Source organism: Scyliorhinus canicula, chromosome 7 (assembly GCF_902713615.1).
Source record: "Scyliorhinus canicula chromosome 7, sScyCan1.1, whole genome shotgun sequence".
Lineage (NCBI taxonomy): Eukaryota > Metazoa > Chordata > Chondrichthyes > Carcharhiniformes > Scyliorhinidae > Scyliorhinus > Scyliorhinus canicula.
Genome location: NC_052152.1, coordinates 99,291,174 through 99,305,010, shown reverse-complemented (window position 1 = coordinate 99,305,010; position 13,837 = coordinate 99,291,174). Strand labels below are relative to the sequence as shown.

Below are 13,837 nucleotides of genomic sequence, written 5' to 3'. Positions count from 1 at the left end.
GGTGAATAGTGGGAGAGGCCAAAAACAACATCCGCGTCGGGCACCAAACTGTTTACGATCCTATAGGCAGAATCGGGATCTTGCCGTAGCGTGGCGAGAAACCAATTATCACCACTCAAGCCCCAATTAACGAGAACCATCCCATATCCAATGGCCTCTCGCCATTCAGCGCCTCACGAGCAAGTGTTCACGCTGGCGCAGATTAGTACTCCTTTTTAAAAACATGAAGGTGGTGGAAGGGCTTCTGTGGTGAGACAAGGAGGTGAGTGGCCATCTTTGCTCACAGGCAAAGAGCAATCTTTGCCACATCAGTGCTCGGCAGTGGGTGGGGGACCCTCCGCAGGGGTGGGGGTGCCATGGTGGGGTGGGGGGAAGCACTGAGGCACTGGGGGTGGGGGGGTGGGGCAGGCAATCACTAGTGGAATCACCGTGCCAACCCCTGGATCCAAACCCGATTCCGGGGACAACCCTTGACGCTGCCCATCTGCCCCACTGACCAACTATAACCCCCACCGACTGCTGTGGCCTCTGGCCATATGGCTGAAGGCTATCGCGAATAGGGAACTGGCAATCATGGTTAAGTGAGCACTTAACATATGCCAAGTGGATTCCTGTGAGTGAGCGGGCCATGTAATATGTGGGAGTCATTGCCTAGCATCCCAATCACACCCTGATGCCTGGATACTGTGTCTGAACACTGTGGGAGGCATTACCATACATACAACATCTGAACACCCAGGGGATGGGATATAGCTCCAGGGACATGCCCACAGCCAGAGGGTGGGTGGGTACCACGAGGAGGGGGAGATACCTCGAGAGATGGGCAAAGGATCCAGGGTCAGCTCGCAACACGGAAGCAAGTGACAGAGGCATCATAATGGTTGTGCAAAAAGATGTTTAATGCGACATCTCCTGTCTTGCCTGGGGGTTCCAGCCTCCACCTGACTTACATCAGCAGCAGTGTGGTTCTCACCAGATTGTGCTCCAGAAGCCTGACCACTAACATTTTCCACCAAGGTGTGTGTATCTGCACTGGTGGAGGGTGGGGATGACAGCTGTGCTGCGACCACAGTGGCATCCTCGGAGTTCTCCTTCGAGATACTCTCCAAGGAGTCAGGAGAGGTGGCCACCCAGAATGGGCCGGTGCCGTCAGCTGGAGGACCTGCGGGAGAATGGACATGTGGTCAGTGAGAGGGATGGGTCAGACAGTAAGGCAATCACTACTCACATTTAACAGGTCCCCAGGTTGAGCCCAGTGGTTCCTCACATCTGCGGCATCCACAAGCCTCCGTATGGGTGACCGCTCTGTCCTCTGCCACCCAGTCACCTCCAGGGCCCGCTCCTCGAAGGTGGTGAGGATTCCTATGCCTGGCACCCCTCCGCCAGTCTTGGCCCTTTCCCGCCGATTGTAGGACAGCTTTTCTTGAGGAGACACAGAGAGGGTGTCATTCGCCACACACTTGGTTCAGTGGTGGGAGAGGGGGTGTGAAGGTGGGGGGGGGGGGGGGCAGAGGGCTAGGGGGTATCACTTGGAGAGTTGGGGGCTGGATGCACCCTTGAGGGGTGGAAGTGGAGTGAGGGGGGTGTTGGTGTCTACTCATTCCTGCTACCTGGTGTAGGTCGTTTTTTTTAATGTAAAAAAAAAGCTTTATTTTTATTAGAAAAGAAAACAATGAAATACACCTGATGATTCTAACAGTTGACCTATTGCCAGGATTCTTAACTGGAACAAGGGAACAACTAACTCAAGTCAATATTGAGATCACTACTTCATAAGCACCCCAAGGAAGCAGTTTTATATGTGGATAGATTGTGTTTTCCCCACTAAGTATAAACAAACGCACCATAGACGAGGCAAGTTGCTATTTCATGAAGAATCCACAGCTTGTAACATGTCAAGAGAATTAAGCAATGTTTGACATGGTTTGGCAGAACAACCTGTTCAGTTTGTACCAGTGGAGCCAAAACCACCTGCACCTCGTTCAGTTTCATCCAGGGTCTTCAACTCCTCAAGTTCTGGGTAGCAGATACGTTCACAGATCAGTTGCGCTATTCGATCACCCTTTTTAACTTCAAATGATTCCTTGCCAAAGTTAAAGAGAATCACACCAACATTTCCTCTGTAATCTTCATCAATAACACCAGCTCCGACATCAATGAAGTATTTTGCTGCCAATCCAGATCTTGGCGCCACTCGGCCGTAGAATCCAGAGGGAACTGCAATCTGAATGTCGGTCTTCACAACAACTTTATCCTGTGCAGGGACCACATAGTTGTAGGCGCTGTAAAGGTCGAAGCCGGCCGCCCGCTCCGAGCCCCGGGTCGGTGTTCGCGTGTTTTCACTCAGCCGGGCGAAGCGGAGCCGCGGATTCTCCTCGGCTCGGGGCCGCTTGGCCGGAGACGCGGCGGGGCTGGAGGCTTCAGAACATGGCATGGTCCCGGGAATTCTGGTGTAGGTCGTTGACCTTCTTCCTGCACTGCTGGCCAGTCCTCTTGATCACATTGTTGGAACTAACGGCTGCCGCCACCTCATCTCAGGCAGCACTGGCTGCCTTGTGGCACACCCTCCAGGACCCCGGGGGAACAGGACATCCCTCCTGGCTTCCAGGAGTCTCCCCAGGTCAGCATCCCCGAACCTTGGGGCTGGTCTCCTCCACACCATTGTGGCGAGCTGGCTGGGGTTGGCTGAGAAAGTGCAGTTTAAGTGCTGCTCGACCGTGTTAGCGGGGTGTTGGCGAGCACGTTCCTGGCAAATCAGCTGCGAGGTGTTATTTGTGGCGAGATGCCCATGAGGCCTCGTTAAGTGGACCAATTAACGTTGAATTCCATTGTCGGTTTCGCTGGGCCGAGGGCCGGGAAGCTCGTGGCAATTCCCGCTCGCTACCACACTTGAAATTTTTCCAGAGAATCGTGCCCGAGGTGTAAGCTGATTGCGCAGAACACTGACTGCGAGAGCTGTGCACTCCCTCTGCATCCAAAGAGCTGGTCATCGACTTCAGGACGCAAAGTACTGTACACACCCCTGTCAGCATCAACGGGGCCGAGGTGGAGATGGTTAGCAGTTTCAAATTCCTAGGGGTGCACATCACCAAAAATCTGTCCTGGTCCACTCACGTCGACGCTATCACCAAGAATGCACAACAGCGCCTATACTTCCTCAGGAAACTAAGGAAATTCGGCATGTCCACATTAACCCTTACCAACTTTTACAGATGCACTATAGAAAGCATCCTATCGGACTGCATCACAGCCTGGTATGGCAACTGCTCGGCCCAGGACCGCAAGGAACTTCAGAGAGTCGTGAATACCGCCCAGTCCATCACACGAACCTGCCTCCATCCATGGACTCCATCTACACCTCCCGCTGCCGGGGGAAAGCGGGCAGCATAATCAAGGATCCCTCCCACCCGGCTTACTCACTTTTCCAACTTCTTCCATCGGGCAGGAGATACAGAAGTCTGAGAACACGCACGAACAGACTCAAAAACAGCTTCTTCCCCACTGTCACCAGACTCCTAAATGACCTTCTTATTGACTGACCTCATTAACACTACACCCATGTCTGCTTCATCCGATGTCAATGCTTATGTAGTTACATTGTATATCTTGTGTTGCCCTATTATGTATTCTCATGTATTTTCTTGAGTTTTGTTTAATTCCCTTTTCTTCCATGTACTGAATGATTTGTTGAGCTGCTTGCAGAAAAATACCTTTCACTGTACCTCACTACACGTGACAATAAACAAATCCAATCCAATCCAATCCAAATTTAATCTTAATCATGGGGTCAGGATTAGTGAACAAGCCCAATTTCAATCTTGTGGCTCACTGAGATGAAGGGGGGCCACGCATGCAGCTCACCCACTACCCGAGGTTTCCCATCACTGGTCTAGTGTTTTTAATTATTTTGTTATTGCTGCAATTTCTATTCTAATTGGAAACATTGATGGGAACTTTTCCCATAGCTTTTTTAACCAAAGTGTCCCACCTCTGACCAATTGCAATCTGACCATTTGCTCGTGCAGAAACCAGTTAATAAAGTACAAAGTTGTCTTCTGTGACAGGCAAATCCCCTCAGCAAAAGCAAATGTGTCTGTGCACAATAAACACAATGTAGGAAGCAGCTGGGTAATTTAGGGAAACAAACCAAGTCAGCGAGGCCTGCAGAATATACATGGGGCTGGATTCTCCGCTCCCCGATGCCAAAATCGTATTCGACGAGGGGGCGGAGAATTCCCGATGACGACAAAACCGGTGCGGCGCCGCTTTCGCAATGCTCCACACCCTGAACAGTAGTGTAGAGTGCGCCGCACGCTTTATCCACGGCCTCAGGCCATTGCCTAAGGCCTGCCCCGCGATGCTCCATCCCCGACCGGCTGAGTTCCCGATGGCATGGGACACGTGTGGTCTCACCTGTCGTGAACATAACGTGGCGGCTGCGGACTCAGTCCCGTGCCGTTACAGTCAGAGGAGGGCCGAGCCATGGGAAGAAGGGCTTCATTCAGGGCTGGGAGCATTGTGGGGGCAGTCCGGAGCACGTGAGCAGCCGAAGGGGGGTACTATTTTTGCAGTCCAGGTCCGTTGGCTGAGTCCGCCATGAAGCATGGCGCGACCTCTGTAGGCCACCGCCGTGTGCATGCGTGGCCACAGACCCGGCCATGCTCTGGGCAGTATTGGCAGCTAGAGCTGGGAGCTCTACACTGCCTCCCTGCTAGCCCCCCACCCCCCCCCCCCCAAACAGGAAACCAGTGGTCATTTTGCGAGTTTTTCTGCCGTAAAACACCACCATTTTCATGCTGGCGTGGGGACTTAGTCTCCCAAATGAAGAATCCAGCCAATGTTCTTTGATCTCATGACTAAGCATCTGACAGTTTTTTGGGGAAAATGACCAAATGTACATCCTCTTCTTCAGTATCTACAGCTGTTCGATTCTTAACCCTACAGTATGCGCATATAACATTTATCTTTTCAATGTCTTCAGTTAGTAATTCCTGGAGTGGCAGCCAACACAACTCCATTTCCACAGAGAAGTTGGTGCATGGCAACTTTGTCAGTTATTATTATGCATCATAAGAAATCCTGTGAATTGATCTACTGATTCACACCACTCTTGGTTTATGTGGCAGTCACAAATTGGTCAATTTCCACTCCTGTAGATTACTTCATCAGGTAAACCCAACATTGGTGTTATTGCCTTGTTACTCACTTTATTTTACATTTGCAAAGCTAGAATTTCCCTGTAATTGCCTGCAGATATCATTTTAGTAGCTTCAAGTCATATGACCTCACATTGCTTAAAATTGAATACTGCCCACGGCCACAGAAATGAACTGGTGTGCATTATTAAACTTGATAGATATCAGAGACCACGATCAAGCTTGCAATCTGATCTTCAAGCTCAAATGATAGTTGTGGTCTGCTTGAGTGTCAGTCTTGTGCATTACAATATCATGTAAATCCTCTGATTAGATTACAGGTTTATACAACTCACTTCGTTTTTGGTTTTTTTCTACCTACTAAAGGAAGTGTTTTGTTAGCACATAATACATTTTAAACAATTTATAACAAATACATTCAAGAATGGTTTTATGCAATGGGGTTTAAATTGCACTTTCATTAACTGTTGAGACTAATAAGGCTACAATGCACATTTTAATCCTGATGAAGGGCCCATTGTATAACTTCTGGATTGGCAAAAAACGAATTTCAGTACTTCAACCCCAGGGTAGCAGTGCAGTTTGCAAATGGACTTTTTTCCAAATCCTCCAAACAAATTAATTATTTTTTACATGGATGATCAAAACTGCCTGTGAACTGATCAATTTATGGGCAGACGTTCACACTCCCCAGCAGAAGCGTTTGCAGGTGGGGAAGGGAGGTGAGGTGCAAAGTCTCAGGCAAGTGACCTCTCAGAAGGGATGTCTGCAGAAAGATTTTGTTTCTACAATACATTCCTCCTACTCCTCAAAGCGTCTCCTGCACCCACACCTGGCTCTGGGGTATTTATATCCCTGTAGTCCCAGGAAAAGTGGGGGTGGGGGTTAGCCATGCCCCCTCATCTGGTTAGATCGTATCCAGGTGAGGCCACAGGGACTCTGATGTTGCAGACCCCTGGGTCTCCTGGAGGGTTATAACGGGAGGGGGGAGGGGGGGGGGGTGCAAAATGTTTACAGACAATTCAAAGAGGCAGGTGCCCCTGCTAGTATTATACATTTCTCCCAACAGTGATGTTTACCCAGCCAGCTGTTCGATGTCCAGTAACACCAATGGTAGGATTACTTTGGTAGTGCTTTGCTAAAGCAGCATCACGCTCCCTGCCAACCACTCCCCCCCCCCCCCCCCCCCCCACCCCACCCCCAAATCCAGTTGAAAGTGAGCTGGTATGCTCTTAAACACAGAGGGCTGTATTCTCTGTCCCGCAACACCTGAAGCGTATTTGCCAATGGGATGGAGAATAGGGCATCGGGGGAAAATCGGGACAAGGTGCTCCGACGCCCTGCTGGCGCCGGGATCAAAGTTCACGACTGCCCACCAGCGAGAGGATGTAAATGAATGCAAACGGGTCTTTTTTTGAAATAAATTTAAAGTACTCAATTCTTTTGTTCCCAATTAAGGGGCAATTTAAGGTGGCCAAACCAGCTACCCTGCACATCTTTAGGTTGTGGGGGTGAGACCCACGCAGATACGGGAAAAACATGCAAACTCCACACAGACAGTGAACCGGGGCCAGGATCGAACCCGGGTCCTCGCCGCTGTGAGGCAGTAGTGCTAACCACTGCACCACCGTGCCGCCCTGCAAATAGGTCTTAGTGATCCATTTGCATCCATTTAGCGGGCCTGGCACCAAAGTCTCCTGTCCTCCGTGATTTGCTAGTTCCCTGGGCCGGGAATCACATGGACGCGGATTACTTGTGGTTACCAGCGTGGCCCGGACATGGTGGACCTCTTAGGGGAGTTTCCCCAGAAGTCCATCCGAGGGCTACCCTCTCCACCCCCTCCCACAATGCACTACCTGCCCACTCCTCCTCTACCAGACCCCTTAATAGGGAGACCCCCGGGGATCCCATGAATAGGGCAACCACCCCCCTCCCCCAGAGACCCCATGAATAGGGAGATCTGCCAAGACCGTCTGGCTTAAGCGACCATAAAGCAGGTCTATGTGGGCAGTCCCTCTAGTCCCTGTGGGGAGGTGGGGGGTCAAGTGGAGGATCTCTTCTGTTAGGGGACACCGTGGAGTCTCCATATTCATGGGGTTCCGGGGGTTCCCCCTTTTAAGGGGGTCCCTAAGTGGTTTCCATAGTTAGGGACACAGACTCAGAAGGTCCTCGTGGTGAGATGGAAGAGAAAATGGCGGAGCCCTCCGTGTCGCCGATGCCCTCCCAATGGACAACAGAGAAGTTAGTAGTTCCTTTCGGGAGGAATTCCAGAAGCAAAGACTGGAAATGTTGCGGGACCTGTCCAAAGCGATTGAGGTGGCCATTCACGTGACTAGGGTGGAGCAGTGGTTGGAATCACAGGGCACAACAATTCGGGAGGTGGAGGAGGCAGACTCAGACCACAGTGACTGGATTTCCTCTTTGGAGGCAGAAGTGGCGTTGTTGGTGGAGGGTCAAAAGGTATTGAAGGTGGTTGACCAGGAGAACTGGTCCTGGTGCCAGAACCTGAGGATTGTTGGGCTACCGGATAGCATTGAAGTTCCGAACACCACGGAGTATATGGTGAAGATGTTCGGGAAGTTGGTGGGGGAAGGGGCCTTTGTGAATCCTCCCAAAGTGGACTGGTCCCACCAGTCATTGCGACAGAAGCCTAGCTCCAGGCATTCACTGTGGGTAGTCACAGTCCGTTTCCATAGGTATCTGGACAAGGAGTGGATTTTAAAATGGGCAAAGGCCACCTGAGGGAGTAGATTGCAGGGCCATCCCATCCGAATTTATCTATATATCGGGGTAGAACTGGCAAAACGATGAGCTGGGTTCAACAAGGACAAGGTGGCACTTTACAAGTTGCAGTTTGAAGTACCCGGCTCGATTACGGATCACGTTCAAGGACAGAGACCATTATTTTCAAATGCCGGAGTAGGCAAAGGACTTGTGAGTAAAAATGGACTGGAAGAGATCTGAGTGTGGTCATTGGATGGTGTGGAATTCTGAATTTTGCATGTTCATGTTTTTTGCCTCTTTCTGCATTTTTGTTATTATGTTTTTCAATTTTTTTTCCCCCATGGTGGTCTGGGGTTGTTAGTTTCATCAAAGGGGTACGGGTTCTTTCTTCCCACTATTTGCAATTTTTGATGAGGGATTGGGAAAAGGGGGTGTTTGTTTTTTTCTTGTTTGGTTCTGTTCTTGTTCCCCAAGTGGGGTTACCCTGCCAGCATGTGTGCTAGTTAACGGGAGAAAAGTGGGGGAGGTGGCTGTGGCTGGTTACCTGGCCAGGGAGGGGGGGTTCTATTTTGTTTGTGGGTACGGGTTAGCTGGGTATTCTTTGTTTAGGGTGGGGTGATGAGGGCGCTTTTTGGAGCTGGGTGGATTGGTTAGCTGAAGTTCAAAGGAGGGACGGAGGGGTGGTTGGGGGGTAGAGTGGTTGTGATTAAGGTTTCTTTGTTTATGGGTTTGTGTGAGGGTGGTGACGGCAGCCATTTGGGGCGGGCCAGGAATTGGGGTAGATTTGGGCCCAGTTGGACTTCCCCACGGGTGGGGGATAGGTGATTCTAGCAGAGGAGGATCCAGAAGCCCCGGTTAGGATGGTTACGTGGGAAATGAGGGGGCTAAATGGTTCCAGGAGGTTGCCAATTTGGTGAGTTTGAAGGTAGATGTGGTCTTTTTGCAGGAGACACATTTAGGATTAGGGATCAGACGAGGCGAAGGAAATTGTTACTCCCGGGTGTGGCGGAGGCTTGATACTTGTCAGTTGTGATATCGGACCACCCACCACATTATATTGATTTGCGGTTCGAGACCAGCCAAGCCCAGCACCCCTCCCCGTGGGGATAGACACTGTCATGATATGGAAACATGCAGATAATGATATACAGACAGGCACAGATAGGTAGCTAATGAACAAAGAGAACAGGACATGACCAATGAGCAGGCAGGACACGCAGGGGTGGTATTTCACTATAAAAGGCACAAGCCACTCACACTCTGCCTCTTTCCACTGATGAACATTTACAGATGAGTCAGGGTGTATTTACAGTATCACACCTCCAGCACGTGGCTAAGAGCTATTCTGGTTCAGTCAGACAGAGTAACCACACTTAGGTTAGCAGAGAGTCGAACTCATAGAGAACTGTGCTAACTATGCTACTGGTTCACTAAATCAGATTGAACTAACTTCAAGGTCTGGAGTACCTTTTGGTTAAAGCTGCATCCAGTTGCAGCCTGTGTTACCCCTGAGTACATAACACGACAGACACAACGCTCCTCGAATTAAGGGGTTTTGTGAAAAGGTAGCTTCGGCCATCGGGAACCATCTGGGGGGGGCGATGGTTAGGAGAGAGATAATTTTGTATAAGGCCCACAGGGATAAGGTTGGAAGGGTGGAAAGGCAGAGGTTGGTTGACTCCATTCTGGAGGTGCACCGGCAATAGTCCACAGCCCCGATGGCAGGGTTGTTAGCTGAGAGGGCAGCACGGTAGCGCAGTGGTTAGCATTGCTACCTCACGGCGCCGAGGTCCCAGGTTCGATCCCAGCTCTGGTTCACTGTCCGTGTGGAGTTTGTACATTCCCTCCGTGTTTGCATGGGTTTCGCACCCACAACCCAAAAGATGTGCAGGGTAGGTGGATTGGCCACGCTAAATTGCCCCTTAATTGGAAAAAAGGAATTGGGTACATTAAATTTAAAAAAGAAAGGGTTATTAGCTGAGAGGAAGAAGCTACAGATGGAGTTTGAATTTGAAACAACGGGGAAGGCGGTGAACCAACTTTGTTGCTCGCGAAGGGCATTTTATGAATATGGTGAGAAGGCCAGCCGGCTATTGGCTCACCAGTTGAGGCAGCAGGTGGCCGCACGGAGATAGCCCAGGTTAAAGATGAGGGTGGAGGGCTGGTTACTGTTCCAGATAAGATTAATGGGGCATTTGAGGCTTTCTTCTGGGACTGTATAAATCTGAGCCTCTGGAGGATAATGTAGGGATGGAGCACTTCTTGGATGGGTTGGAGTTCCCAGTAGTGGAGTGGGAGAAGAGGCAGGGGGTGGAGGTACTGCTGCGGCTGGAGGAGACTTTTGACTGTATTGGTTCCATGCAGTCAGGGAAGGCGCATTCTCGGTGGAATTATATAAACAGCTGACGACTTTGTTGTCACCTCACTTATGCGGATGTTTAGTGACTCTCTAACCCGGATGTGCTGTCGCCACCTTGGCACAGGCATCAATCTCTTTGATCTTGAAAAAGGACAAAGATCCCGAAGAGTGTGGGTCTTACAGGCCAATTTCACTGTTGAATGCCGATGCAAAGGTGTTAGTTGAGGTGCTGGCGATGTGCCTGGAGGGGTACTTGCCAGGGTGATCTCTGAGGACCAGGCAGGGTTTGTCAAAGGCTGACATCAGCCAACATCAGGAGACTTTTTAATGTGGTCGTATCACCTTCCTTTGGGAATGTTCCGGAGGTAATCATCTTAATGGATGCAGAGAAGGCATTTGATGGGGTGGAGTGGAGGTATCTCTTCAAGACTTTGGGGTGATTTGGGTTTGGGCCAACGTTTATCTCCTGGGTGAGACTGCTGGACAGTGCCCCCATGGTTAATGTGCAGACCAACATGGTGACTTCAAGGTACTTCCGGTTGTACAGAGGTACAAGGTGGATGCCCGCTGTCCACATCACTGTTTTCACTGGCGTTTGAGCCACTGGCTATCGTGCTTAGATGGTCAGGCAGATGGAGGGATATAGAGAGGGGGGCACGGAGCACAGGGTGTCCTTTACACGGACGATCTGTTGCTATAAGTTTCAGATCCTCTCTCTAGAGTGGGGAGGATAAGGGGGCTGTTAAGGAAATTTTGGTCCTTCTCAGGATGCAAGTTGAATGTGAGTAAGAGCGAGATCTTCGTGGTGAATCCCCTGGGAAACAAGGGGAATTGGGGAAGTGCCCTTTAGACTGGCCAGGATGCGATTTAGGTATTTAGGGATTCAGGTGGCTCATGATGGGCCTTGCTGTATAAACTGAACTTGGCCAGTCTGGCGGAGGGGATCAAGGGAGATCTGAAGAGATGTTGTCCTTGGTGGGGTGAGTGCAGATGGTTAAAACTAATATTATGCAGAGGTTCTTATTTGGTTTCTTAAAAATATTTTATTGAAGTATTTATATATTAACACAATGGGCAGAATCACAACCCCAAACCAGCCAACATGGCTGTACATAATCAGCTCAACAAAAATACCCCACCGACAAGCCCCTACCTTGCCCAACTCCCCGTCCCTCCCCTTTTTAACACCCCACCCTCCCCCCTACTTCTGACAGCTTAACTTTTCCCGAAGAAGTCCCGGCTCCCTCCTCCGGGCATACCCTTCCACAGAGCCCCTCAAGGCTAACTTTATTTTCTCTAGACTGAGAAACTCTGCCAGGTCACTCACCAACAACACCGATTTCGGGGGGCCCGGGTTCCTCCATTTTAACAATATCCGTCTTCGGGTTACCAAGGAGGCAAAGGCCAAGACATCTGCCTCTATCGCCCCCTGGACTCACGGGTCTTCTCACACTCCAAAGATCGCCACCTCTGGACTTGGGACCACCTTCACCTTCAGGACCTCCAACATAACGTCAGCAACCCCCCAGCAGAATCCCCCAAGCTTTGGGCACGCCCAGAATATGTGGACATGATTCGCGGGCCCACCCGCACATCGCCCACTCCTAGCCTCCACCCCTTCAAAAAAACCTGTTCATCCTAGTCACAGTCATATGTGCCGTGTGAACCACCTTAAACTGAATAAGGCAAGCCTAATGCAGAACGAAGATGCATTCACTCTCCTTAGGGCATCCTCCCACAACCCAACCTCCAGCACCCTACCCAACTTTTCCTCCCATTTACGCTTCACCTTCCCTATTAGGACTCCTCCCAATCCATCAGTTCCTTATAAATGTCTGACACCTTCCCCTCCCCAACCCCTGCTCTTGACACCACCTTATCCTGTAACCCCTGGGGCGGGAGGTGAGGAAAGGACGATACCTGCCTCTGAACAAAGTCTGTCACCTGCAAATATCGGAACCCATTCCCGACGCGCAGCTCAAATTCCTCCTCCAACTCTTCCAAGCACGGAAAGCTGCTGTAGATGAACAAATCCAAAAACCGCTCGATCCCCGTCCAGTGCCACCCCCAAAACCTCAAATCCAAACTGGCGATTGCCACATATCAGTGCCCAAACCGAGGCCCCTTCCAGACTCGGGTGCTGCCGCCACTGTCCCCACACCCTGAGGGCCGCACTACCACCGAGCTTGTGGAGTACCTGGCCGGCGAGAATGGCAGAGGCACCGTTAACAGTACCCCCTAAACATGTGTCCCTACATGAGGCCACCTCCATCCGCTCTCATACCGACCCCTCACCCACTACCCATTTCCTGACCATCACTATGTTTGCCGCCCAGTAGTAATTCATAAAAGTTCGGGGGAGCCAACCTTCCACCCCCAGCCTCCCCTCGGCCCTGCTCCAGCAGCACCTTCTTCACCCGCGGAGTTTTACCCACCCACACAAATCCTGAAATCACCGCGTTCACCCTCCTAAAAACACCTTGGGAATAAAAGTCGGGAGGCTCTGGAACACGAACAAGAACCTCGGGAGGACCGTCAACTTCACCGTTTGAACCATTCCCGCCAGTGACAACGGGAACGCATCCCACCTCCCAAAGATCCCCCACATCTGCTCGACCAATCGAGCCAAATTCAACTTGTGCAGCTGTTCCCACCCCCGCGCTACCTGAATACCCAAGTACCGAAAGCTCCCATCCCTGACACACAGACCTCGATCCTTGAGGCCATGATCTTGGCCAATAACTTGGCGCCCACATTTAATAGTGAGATCGGCCTCCAGGACCCACACTGCTCCGGGTCCTTGTCCCTTTTTAAAATCAAGGCGATCGAGGTCTACGATAACATTGGGGGGGAACACCCCCCCGCAGTGGCGTGCAGAGGGGGGGGGGGGCGACGGTGCGTTGGCCCCGGGCATCCATTTGATGGGGGCATCCAATCAGAGAAGGAAAAAAAAAAAAAAAAATTTTTTTTTTTTTTTTAAATTTTTAAAAAAATTTAGATTACCCAATTATGTTTTTCAATTAAGGGGCAATTTAGCGTGGCCAATCCACCTACTCTGCACATTTTTTGGGTTGTGGGGGCGAAACCAACGCAGACACGGGGAGAATGTGCAAACTCCACACGGACATTGACCCAGAGCCGGGATCGAACCTGGGACCTCAGTTCCGTGAGGCGGTTGTGCTAACCACTAGGCCACCGTGCTGCCCCAGAGAAGGAAATAAGATAGTAATTTTAAAATTTCAGCGGTGATAAATCAATTTTTGGAAGCTCACCACACTGCAGAGGCAGTTGTTAGCCCTTTATTCCTTTAACATGGTGTACCCTTTCTGTCTAGAGAAAATGGTCCTTCTCCCCATCCCCCCCACACGCATGTGCATGATGTACGTGGTCCAACCATCAAAAGCAACAAGCAGACGTGGCTGTTCGTTCCTGCGTTTCCTCGAGTCATAACTCGTCTTTTCTTCAGCTTTTTGTGCATCTAGATTAGTTCTTTTACCTACTCAGGTCAGTGAATAGCTCTAGAACAGGTGCAACTACGGTTTTTATAGGTTTTTTGGCGATATTTAATGAAATATTTACGTGGGATGTAGTAAGAGTG

At 50.5% G+C, this 13,837-nt stretch overlaps 1 protein-coding gene across 1 annotated transcript; it reads right to left on the bottom strand.

The window, feature by feature from the left end:
* Positions 1–1,623: 1,623 nt before the first annotated feature.
* On the bottom strand, positions 1,624–2,442 carry LOC119969219 (deoxyuridine 5'-triphosphate nucleotidohydrolase-like). The gene has a single exon (XM_038802536.1). It carries the CDS (start codon positions 2,432–2,434, stop codon positions 1,943–1,945), a length of 492 nt encoding a protein of 163 aa, XP_038658464.1. The 5' UTR covers positions 2,435–2,442; the 3' UTR covers positions 1,624–1,942.
* Positions 2,443–13,837: the final 11,395 nt, after the last annotated feature.